This window comes from Thermobia domestica, chromosome 10 (assembly GCF_964235325.1).
Source record: "Thermobia domestica chromosome 10, izTheDome1.hap1.1, whole genome shotgun sequence".
Lineage (NCBI taxonomy): Eukaryota > Metazoa > Arthropoda > Insecta > Zygentoma > Lepismatidae > Thermobia > Thermobia domestica.
In genome coordinates, this window is record NC_137463.1 from 250,644,194 (window position 1) to 250,656,646 (window position 12,453).

A 12,453-nucleotide genomic window follows, 5' to 3' on the forward strand; every position below is an offset into this window, starting at 1 on the left:
CATACTGTACCGTGCTCATGGAGTTGCACTGCCATGCTCCGTTCGTCCCAAGGCCGCAACCATTCCCACATACCATACTGTACCGTGCTCATGGTGTTCCACTGTCATGCTCCGTTCGTCCCAAGGCCGCAACCATTCCCACATACCATACTGTACCGTGCTTATGGTGTTCCACTGCCATGCTCCGTTCGTCCCAAAGCTACAAACATTCGCATATACATGCTGTGCCGTGCCGTGCCGCTGCTGCTTTCTATACCATTTCCCAAATTGGATTGCATGGAGGGAAACGTTGTTCGTGTGCTTCGTGTCGCTTCGTGTGCTCCGAAGAAAGCCGACGAATCGCGGCCGACGAGTCACGACAGGACTGGTTTCTCTTCAAGACGACCTGTCGGGGCATGGCATAAGAACTACAGCACATGTGTGAATAATAAAAAAACCAACCCAATGAATCAATATCAAAGTCTAAATGGACAATTCGTGGACTACGGCAGGACATAGGAATGGTACATGGCACACTATGTGTGAATTAACCTTAAGGAAAACAGTAAAGGTGTACGCTATTAATTTTCAGTTTAATATTTACGGACAAACTGACCAGACGGCCAACTGTCATATAATTTGTTGATCCTTAACCACTAGGTACACCCACGGTGCCTACCGAAAAAAATGGTCTGTATATCGACATCACAAGAATTTACGAAATGCATCAGGAGAATTGAACAGTGATCAGTGTCCTATTCGACGTTGCCTGACATGCCAAAGACCTTTTTCACTGTAGGCGTTGTTAAGGCTCGCAAACTCTTGATTATCCACGGACAGACCATGCACTTTCCATTCCTGTTTATCTTTTCTTTGGCGACGATAAATTGCAATGTTAAAAGGAAAATGTTCAAGAAACTTAGTGGCAAAAAGCTATTAAAAAGCACTTCAATCCCGAATTAAATGAAGATGTGTTTTAATATGGAAGAATCAAAAACAGTTGACTGATTTTGTAGGAAAAGTGTTCAATAAACTGATAAGTACAGGAAACTATTATATATTAGATCATAATTGCATATGTAGGTCTCGTACTGTAAATAAAAATTGTTCAAAAGCATTTTCCTATTGATTTGTGCCGTTTCGTTTGACCATTTTGTGGATTATTCACGGAATTGGCTTATCCACGGTTGGCACACCACCAATTCCACGGGTAACAAAGAGTTTACTTATTAAGGGAAACACTTGAAACCTCACCAGGCCCGGACACTGGAAGGATTGACAGATTGAGAGCTCTTTCTTGATTCAGGTGGTGTATGGTCACTCTTACCTGGTGGAACGATTTATTCAGTTTACTTATTAAACATTCGTATTGTTTAAACCGAGAGATTTAGATGTAATTTCAGTAATTACCATTTTGTCATTTTGTCATATTAAAATAGTCATTACACGAGAAACAATCTTTCGAGGTAGATGGCGTGATGCTGTATATTCACGTGTCTTGGAGGCGAGATAGTGCGGAGAGGAAAAACCTACATTCTGAAGGTTGTTCTTGCATGAGGGTCTATACACCCACCTACTGCACCGGATCTAAGCTCCGATCATGGTCCGCAAACTAAGTTAATGGTAGGTCCCTCTTTTATTACCTCAGCGTTACTTAATATAAGGAAAAACACAAAAAAACTAAACTCACTTGACATCACAACACATTGGCATTCGATAAATGCCCTGTTTCACCATTCGGCAAATGCCACATTTACCCTTTCGATAAATGCCATGTTTCCCCATTCGACAAATGTAGTGTTTCCTCATTTGGTAAATGCCATGTTTCCTCAATCGACAAATAACATGTTTCCCCATTCGACAAATGTCATGTTTCCCTATTTAATAAATGTCATATTTCCTGATTCGACAAATGCCATTTTTCCCCATTCGATAAATGCCATATTTCACTACTCGATAAATATAGTGTTCCATGAGAATCTCTTTACAGTTACCATGGCAATGAATGCACAATGATTTGTCTTTTTTGGATAACTATTTTTTTTATACAGATTGGAACGTATTGTTATCAATTTTAAGTTATTTTCCACTTTTAACGAGTGGTTTGATTAACCAAAATTCCTTTACATATGTTACTCTGTCCGTGTGTACGTCCGTCCGCCGATAGGCAAAAAACGTTTCTAGAAGTACTTGATTGATCACCATTAATTCTGACGAAGATGGAAAGTCAATGAAATTCTTAGAAATTGTTACGAAGGATTATTGTTGTACAGTACGTAGAATTCAAAAAAGAACTAACAAATTTATTTCGGGGATCTTGAGCCCGATATCCCCTCTAATTACGCCACTGTGTACCACCTTTTCTCTTAATACTGTATTCAAACCTGAAGCGGCAGAAATCAGCCAGTTTCGGTTGTACAATTGATTGCTGTAGTGTAAAAAGATAATATTCATAGCTAGAAGCGATATCCTGTGATCAATAAATGTCTCAAGGATAGATTCCATGCCCACTCTAATATCTTTTCTCAAATTGGAAGTGTTAGAAATCTACCACCAATTCAATTTTTAAAAGTAACTGAGGAAATATCACCATATAAACAGGTATTGTACAGGTCACATTGCGAGTAGTTAGAATTTCTCTTTTATCTTGAGTTTCTGGACATTAAAATGGCCGTACATTTTCTATTAGATATTTACGATTGTTTACTACCTTAACAAATCACGTACCTGTAATCTGACTATTTCGTAGCCATAGTTGGCCGTAGTTGGAATGGCTGCAATGATTGGTCGTCCATTGATGGTAAACCTCGGAGCATTGTCATTCATGTCCTTGACTTTTACCACAACCTTCACCTCGTTGACATCTGAAGAATTAAAATATAAAACAGTTTCCATAGTTGCGTTGAATCAGAAATATAGAAAAGTTAACAATGTATCATATTAATATTTAGAAAAGACTGTAATTCTGGATTTTCTGTTTGGGCGCTCTGTTAACCTTATTTCTTCCATCAGCAGACACCACGCTGAGCAGAACAGTGTTGGCAATTACATAATAATATTGAAAACAAAGTTCATCGCCTTCCAGATACACACCTCATAAAGTTATTAGCAGAACAAGCGACAAAAATAGCTATTAGACAATTTATAGTCCAGAAAATTTGCTGCAAGAATGGTGATATTACTTTTTTTTTCATAAAATTAAGCATATTGAAGATTTTTCGTTGTAAACCTAAATAAAAGTGCATTCTATATGTTTATGAGTGCAAATGAAAATGTTAAGGATTTTAATAATGTACGATACATATTTCGCCACTGGGAGTCACATGGCAAAGTGATAAACTGCTCACCTGTCCCTTTGGTGGGCATTATCCTGTCTGTAGCTGTTCTCAGTTCTTCCCAGTGGCGGATCTAGAAGATAAAAACTGGGGGAGCAGCCAGAGTCCGAACTATAATATTCTCTTTCCAGCCTTAGAAAAAAGTGGATGTAAACAAACCCACCTGACTACCAGTGGGTCAATGACAAGTAATTGATTGTTGGTCTCACTGCACTAATATCCTACCGCAATATAATCCCTACTAAAATAATAATTTCAAAAAGATATCTGAATTTATCCTACATTTTGTGATAATAAACGCAATATATATAATATTTAACAACAGATGTGGCTTTATTTCAACCTCACCTGTATTTGGACATATAGTATTTACTGCGCATACGTATGTGTTCGCGCGCCTACCCCGCTCATTTAAAATTATTGTAGAATGCAGATTTTTATGGCGACGATGTGTGACAATAATCCATTTTCGTCTCGTGTTATAAAACACAAAAGAGCACAACAGGAACAGAGGCAATCTCGTTTAATATAAGAATTTAAGAAAATGCGTATCTCCAACATAGCAGTAGTCATTGTTAGTGCGTTAATTATTTACCAACCAACTGCACCCTTACAATTTGGAAATTATGTAATAACAGTAAGTAAACAGACGATCTTGCTGTTCATGTCTCTTGCTGCCGAAACATGTGTGAGCCGCGGAGTAATACATTTCGCTTTTTTTTTACATCTACTTTGTTCTAAGGCTGGAAAGACTTTAGGTACGAGGGTAAGTGAAAACTCATCCGCAATGTAGCTATAACATTTCTTACATTGTTCGTACCGACCTCCCTCCGAGTATATTTTATTGTTATGCTGTCGAGGTCATGCTATCAAAGTTTGATCCTAATTCCTCCATTTGTCTTCCTTTCATGGCAGATAGATCATGGCTGCTCCATTAGAAGATTGCACCAAAGAGGAACAACGAGCAAATGATCCGGTTTTTGTGGTCGGAAGGTGTATCAGGGGCCGCAATCCATCAGAGACTTTCGGTACAAGACGGGAGCAGTGTGTTACAACAACAGTCTACGAATGGATTGAAACATTCAAAAATATTGCATGAGGAAGGAGCGGGACAACCATCTACAGCCACAAATGATGACAACATTGAGCAAGCACGTGAGTTGGCTCTGTTAGATAGTGAGTGACTATTGATGAACTGACACATCATCTGAAAATGAGTCATGATTCCTGATACACCTTGCGACCACAAAGACTCGATCACTACTCGTTGTTACTCTTTTGTGCAAACTTCTAATCAAGCGGCCATGATCTATCTGCAACAAAAGGAAGACAAATGGAGGAATTAGGATCAAACTTTCATAGCATGATCACAACAGTATAACAATATAACAAACGAGGACACAGGTCAGTATCAACAATGTAAGGAAAGTCATAGCTACATTGCTGGTACTTTTTGACATACTCACGTACATCATGAATTTACTGTAAAGTTAAAATACAAAAATATATAAATAATAGCTTAAATTATTTTTGTCACTCAAGAATCTGGTGATTGTAGGCCCCCTAGCCCGGGCTATATCCGCCACTGGTTCTCCCGTTTCCTGACACTTGCATTCGTTTATAATCGTTTACTTTCAATGATTATATGTCTTCTTTTGACTACAGGGCATAATAATACATATAAAACTTCAAACAAGAAAAATAACCAGGGGCAGATCCAATACAGACTTCTGGGAGGAGGGCAGTGGGTTGTAATACTGCTACTTAAAGCTACTTTTAAGACCTTCAAACTCTGCGATAGGTTTTATTTATATGTAAAATAAGAAAGTTTCCTCTTTTGGAGGGGGGGGGGCGATCGCATTCCCTGGATCCACCCCTGCTTGGAACACAGAACGCAACTGTGTTCCATACTACACACTACAATTTCTCTACTACACACTACAAAAATAATTTAAGCTATTATTTATATCTTTTTTGAAAATTTATAGTAAATTCATGATATACTTATCATAACGTGGATTCTGCCTGTCTCTCAGTCTTAACCTTCTAGATGAGCCTCTAATCATTACTGAAATAATCGGAATGTGCTTCAATTGTTGTATACTGTATTTATTGGAAGAAGATAGGTATTATGGTTGTGGAACGTGGATACAGCTACCAGAATAATGCATATGCATAGTTTTTGGAAACATCAAAATTTTCCGGAAATAAATCCTCACTTAAAAAAAAAACGGTTAAAAGTGTGCTATTGCCCGCCGAAAATTAGTCGGAAAGACATAAGAAGTGTCATGAAGTCGGGTAAAAGAATATAGTAGTCATTTTGTGCCCATGTTCCATTGATATGCCAATGGATGTGGAATAGGTACCAGTCTTCAGTTGCTGGTCTATCATTTTTCTTTTCTGGAAGACTTCAGGCACCTCCTATCGTTTAAGGCTAACTTTATCACTTCTGTTACAAATCCGTTCGTACATTAAAACAATCCAGACTCGAAGTAAGCACCATGTTCTTTTATCTGCCATTTTGTTCTCGAGTCATGACGCCTTATTTTATCTTTCCGACCAATTTAAGGCAGGCTATAGCTCCGAAACGACAGTATGTGCTATAGCAGTAATATAATCAATTCTTTTTCGACGCTTTCCTGCCTGGAGTCATTTCCCAAAGTTTTTCGCTATTATTTCCATACACTTTGTATATATTTTCTGTATAAAATAGATTACTACTTCTTGATAATATTATAACATAACACTTACCTAAATCATTCAGTCTTTCTTTTGACATTGGATACATAATAATCGGCATACTCCTTCCTCTCTTGTTCCTATCAGCTCTCACTTTGACAGAATACTCACTTTGGCTCTCTCTGTCGGGGCTCTTAAGTATATACAGGGTCCCCTTCCGCGCATCCACCTGGAACATATCTGGTCCGTCAGTCTCAACAATATTAAACTCCATCGCCATTCCTTTGTATGTAGTGCTGAGATTGAGCGTTAACAATGGCATTGGTACTTCAACATTCTCCTCAACAATGACCTCATAATACGGTTCAGGAAATACACGTTCACCTTTAGAATCGTCATCATCATGAACGTCGGTCAACGTCACAATTACAAGAGCAGACGCACTTAAACTGGGATTGCCGAGGTCTGAAGCAATGACTGTTAAGTTATGAACACTTCGGGATTCATAATCTAACTTCCCTAACGTTTTAATAACACCGTCTTTGGAATCGATAAAAAATTCTTTTTGTTGTGTAGCTAAACTGAATAACAATACGCCATTACCATTGCCCGAGTCATCAGTATCGTTAGCGAACACTTGAGTCACAAAATCACCAGGGTAAGCGTTTTCGGGTATTGTTGCGTAATAAACGGGTAAGAAACTAACGTCACTATACCTATCAGTCGATCGATTTCTAAAATGACTCACTTCGATAATTCGTTCAAATCCGTAAAAAGTCGGAGGATTATCGTTTACATCGCGAACTTGTACTTCGACATCAACACTAGATTGGAGTTGCGGGTCACCACTGTCCTCAGCGATAACTTTGAAGGCATACATGCTGGTAGTTTCACGATCGATCACACCAGAAACAGTTAATATTCCTTCATTTTTCGATATCACGAACGGAATATCGATGTTATCAGTTTCGATGGAGTACGAAATAATAGCGTTTTCGCCAAAGTCTTTGTCTACAGCTTCCACTTTGCCCACATGAAACATTTCATATACACCTTCTGGTATATCGAAGTTATACCATTGTCTTTTGAATACAGGTGCGTGGTTATTTATATCTTTCACACGAATTCGAAGCGACATATTTGACTTAAGACCACCAGGATCCACAGCACTTACATTTAACATAAATTCCATTTCAGGAGGTAACGGTTTGGCAACTGCAATTTCCCCGTTCATAGGGTGAATAGAAAAGTACCTATCCCTTCTCGGGGATATGTGTCTCTTTGGTTTGAAAGACCACGAACTGGAATTAGGAATTCTATAAAATTGTTCTGTGTAAATGTTATATCTCAAAGCTGCATTATCATTGGCGTCCCTATCATCTGCTAAAAGGCGTATCACAGATGTGCCCACAGCTGTAGTCTCTTCAATAGTAACTACGTCATTTATACTATTATTACCTGGGTCCATGTTATATATAACATCACCCCTAAGTGCAGTCTGTGTGGTATCTTCTTCATCCCCTTCACGCATTTCGAGGACCACCATTTGTAAGAATCGTGGGGGATTATCATTAATGTCCTCGATATAAACCATTAATTTTGCTTCAGAACTAAGGTTACCTTTATCTCTGGCAACAATTTTTAAGTTATAAACTGATTTCTCCTCGCGGTCGATACCTCTTTCTTTCACAAACAGTTTCCCAGTATTTTGGTCTATGTAAAACAATTCACTACCTTCACCAAAAAGAGTGAACAAGAAAATAGCATTATTTCCAGCGTCAGCATCAGTTGCTTTTATTAAATGATCTAAAGCCACTGGAGTTCCAGGAAGGGCATTTTCCCGAACACGACCTTCGTAGGTTGAAAACTCAAAAAGTGGAGGATTATCATTTTCATCCTCCACTCGGACCGTTACTTGATAAACACCTTCTCCTTTGATAATCCCGCGACTTTCGGTAATTATCGTTAACTGGTATAGTTCCCGTTCTTCACGATCGAGTCCTCTCTGTGTGTAAATTGTGCCATCTTCTGAGACAGCAAATTTATCGGCGACATCTTGATTCACAATCAAAAACTGTAAATTACCACTTTTCCATCTCATAGCTTCAGCTAATCGTAACTGTCCCACTAGAGCTCCTGGAACGTTTTCTCGGACTCGAAATTCTACTGGATCATGTTGTCCGCTGGAACTCCGATCTTCTGGATCGACAATGTGTATGGTAACATTCGTGATGAGGGTAGTTCTTCCATCTGTGACAAAGGCTTCGAACTCGTACATGGGTAAGTTGTAGCGTGACAGTTCATCTAGTACTGTGATGGTACCAGATCGCTCTTCAATTGCAAATGGAGCTGAAAAAAGAATGTAATTATAAAATATATATCTATATCCATACCTATATCTATATCTATATATACAGTAGGGATATGACTTTTTAACTTTTTACAAAATTTTAATTTTCCTGATGTTGTATTTAATGAACTTTTGCCTATACGTTACTTCTCTGGTGTTATTTTCGTTGGGGGCTGGAAAAACGTCCCGCACCTAATCTATTGCCATATACGAGGTAAGTGAAAAAACGATATATGATAAGAATTTTTGATTAGCAAAACATGATAATGGAAAGAAGTCTGGCATCTAGGAAAGGTTTAATAGACATTGGTATAATATAAATTGTGGTAATGTAATCTATTTATCGTATATTAACAACTAAAATGTACAGATCTTTGTCTGCACATCAACCCATCAGGCACGCAGAAATTCAAAGATTCCTATGTAAATAACACATTGTGTTTTGTTGTAAGTTATAAGTAAGCAACATAGATACAAGTTATTTTCCAAATTTTAATTTATACTATACACATTAAACACTTTTGCAAATCACTTTTATTGGTGTTACGAGCCTAGTAGGTTGGTTTGCCGGTGATAAAACTTTAGTAATCTTTGCTTTTATACGTATTTGCAACAGTGCTTTCCTCAATTGTCTTTCTAATTGCGATCTCTTCTATTTTTAGATAAAAAATGTCATTCGAAACCAAAAGATCAAAATCAGCAATTGAATCAACTGGAAAAAAGTGGATACAGAACTCAGCGACATGTATAAAACGCCTTCCCAGCATACCAGAAATGAAAAGGGACATGAGTGAAATGTGTAAAATGCCTACAAACAGAGACATAGTTGGTAGATATTTGGGGTTGTACGATGAACTAAAAGGGCAGTCGGATAGAATAAAGATAATCTCTTAAGAACTGTGTAGACTTTGGGAGAAGCTGAATTTTCCTTTGCTTACTATGCAGCAAATTTCAGCAAAAGTTGCCAAGCTGATACAGTTGTTCGTAAAATATAGAATAAGGAGGAATGAGGTATTTGAAAAATCTCTCACTAGTGTCTTCGATATTACAAAAGGAAAAGGAAACTGGCTTTGCAGTGAAGACAAAGAATTGTATAGAAAACTTGAATCTGGTGGCCGAGTAGGATACACTACCGAGAAAGTTGCCTCTATATCAACGATCCATCCTTACCTCAATTGGTCCGTGTAGAAGCCAAGTGCAACATGTGAGTATCAGCGATACTGAAGAAGGTAAGGTCAGCAGTGACTCTGAACTTTCAGAAGAGCCTCCCCTATGAAACGTAAGTATCAAGCAACAAAATCTGCAGCCAAATTCGTGTCAAAACTGTCTCTGTCTACAAGAAAAGCAGCGAAAGTTCTTCAGAACTTGGCTGAGGAAGAAATAAATGTACCCACACCTTCACAATCGGGAATTTTGCGTCGAGTGATCAAGGAAGGTGAAACAATGAAGAACCGGTTTAAAGAAATTTTCGGTGAACAGGAATTCTGCTTGCATTTTGATGGGACGAGAATAGGAAGAAAAAAGATTATCAAGTGCAGAATTGTGAAAGAAGTCTTCGCCTTGGAGTTTTGGTTTGTGAAAGCAGATCCGCCGAGAACATCTATATCTTACTGCAAGCCTTGTTGGATGAGTATAATGCATGGAAGAGTATTAAAATGATCATTTCTGACATCACAGCATTGAATATAGGGCACAAAAGTGGTCTTGTTGTTAGACTCCAGAGAGATTTAAACAAATGGGTTTCGATGAGCCTCATTTTATAGGATGTCAGCACCATATTGTTGACCTGGTTCTGCGACACTGGATGGATTCAGTATTCCCAACAAAGTCACAGTCATCCAGCTTCAACTATCAATTTATTGAAGATGTTTTGGCTCGGTATGAGGACTTAAAAGAAAACTATTCTGGCACAGGAATGGTACCACCACGTGAAAACTCAGGGTGGAGAAATGATTTCCGGTTTTTATTTGAACTTTGTGAAGAATATAATTTCTACTGGAAAGAGAACAATTGGCCTCAGTTGAACTGGCAGAAGCTACCTTCCCTTAACAATGCTAGGTGGAATTCACGTGCAATCTATGCATGGTAGCCTTTTTCCTCCTTCCAAAATGGAGAGATCAGCTACAACGTACTTACGACTTCATCGCAACTAGATGGACAAATTTATGGTTTTCAATTCAGCACTATACAGAGGACACATACAATGAATTGCATACTGCTATCTCCGACCTAAAGTGTCCTAAAGCTTTAAAGTGTTTTTCTGCTCACTTATTAAAAGAACGTTTTATGCTGGATGCGCCTCGCACAAATATGGCTGCGAGCTGTAAAAGTGATGCAAGAGCATCACAACACTTGCAAAAGTGACAAATATCTCAACAGCAATTTCATTAAAAGTAATTCACAAATTTAAAACCCTTTTTCTAATGTACTGTATGGAATATTCAGTGCCAAATGCAGACTGTTTAAGCAGACGAATTTTCTTTTAATGCTAAAAAAGCATCAATGTAGGTGCGGGAGCTTTTTTTACAATTAAACAAAATCAAAAACATTTTTGAGGTTTGCAGCCAAATGTTCATTGTTTGCCACCCCAGGCTTTTCAATTTGAAAAAAGTCATATACCTAATATACAGTAGATGGCAATAACATTGTTAGGAAGTATATTATTTCATTTAATAACTTTATGTCAATATTTTCATTAAAACAGAAAAAGGAGAAGTAATTGAAATAGCTAATTACGAGGGTTATTTTATTTCCATTTTCTTACAAGAAGTAATGCAACGTAAATATACGTATATTGTTTCTTGGTATAAATATAGAAGTACTTTGCTTATATTCCTAGCATTGTTAGTGTTATTATATACAATATGTCTTTGATATATTCCATTTTGACATTTGTGATACATAAACTCTGTAACATCACTCGAAATGTTTATTTTAAAATGCAGAGATTGACATGACATTAATTCAAACTGCCAGAAACAGCCTATATAACACATTTTTAAATGAGAGATGGTTAACTGCCAGAAACAGGCCTATGTAGTGCCGTTTTCAATGAGAGATGGTTCAGATATTTTCAGATGGAATCAGTGGCGGATCCAGGGGGATCGGGGCGATTGCCCCCCCAGAAGAGGAAACTTTTATTTTATATATATTAATAAAACCCATTTCAGAGTTTGGAGCTCTTAAAAGTAGCTCTAAGTAGAAATATTACAACCCACCGCCCCCCCCGAGAAGTCCGTCCTGTATCCTCCCCTGGATGGAATTAGGTAATATCTACACCTATAATTAAATGTATCACTCGTATTATCTGTAAAGATCTGTTAGGATAACTGTCTGCGATAATGAAAAAACATTTCATTTACAAATCATTGTCATATGGCAGTTCATCTGTGTTCTATGTTCGATGCCTGCAACTACTAATATTAAAACCTAGAACCACGTGTAAAAAGTGTACAGATACTGACTTAAAAAGAAGTCGGTATGTGTATATAAATTAGTTATTTCAATAGCAGGCGCCGATCTTAGCGGACCGCCTCCATCCCTCCCAAAGAATTGCTTGAGCTACCCATGACTCAATGATGTTTGCTTCAGTATCTTGATATCGAAACATGGTTGTACGGACACCCGCGTTCCAAAGTTATACAGAAATTGACGCCGCTGGTAAACTAAATTAGCTACTTTTGACTTAGTTATTACACCACATTAACATAGTTCCAGATACCACAAATACAAATTTACACAGAAAGTGTTAACATCGAAATTTTGTTGGAATTTTTGATATAAATTTAGTCCAGACTTGTATATAAGGTCTCTGAAAGAAATGTTACAAATTGGAGAAGATACTGCAAGACTTAGGACACGGAGGACATCAAATGTGGGTTGATTACCAGCAAAAGCTCCAACACGTTTGTCCTGTGTGATGCATGATGCTCGCACAACATGCATAATTTTGTGTATTACGACGAACTGGAAAGTGACACATTTTGAGATATATAACAACAAAATGGCACATCTCATTTTGCGATTGATTGAATATGTGCATCGGATCAACGTTTCCCTTGGGCATAAATCAGAAGAGGAGAACTAATTCCTTGGCCACCAAGAAACCCA

The 12,453-nt window shown here is 37.8% G+C and overlaps 1 protein-coding gene across 3 annotated transcripts in view; it reads right to left on the reverse strand.

Annotated features, from left to right (window-relative positions):
- Cad89D (cadherin 89D) overlaps positions 1–12,453 on the reverse strand; it is a 379,672-nt gene that overhangs the window by 79,182 nt on the left and 288,037 nt on the right. For all 3 annotated transcript variants that reach the window (XM_081729479.1, XM_081729481.1, XM_081729480.1), the window contains exons 11-12: positions 6,066–8,342; positions 2,707–2,843 (exon numbers count right to left, since the gene is read on the reverse strand). In XM_081729479.1, the coding sequence (XP_081585605.1) occupies positions 2,707–2,843; positions 6,066–8,342 (2,414 nt within the window). The remainder of the gene's footprint in view (positions 1–2,706; positions 2,844–6,065; positions 8,343–12,453) is intronic.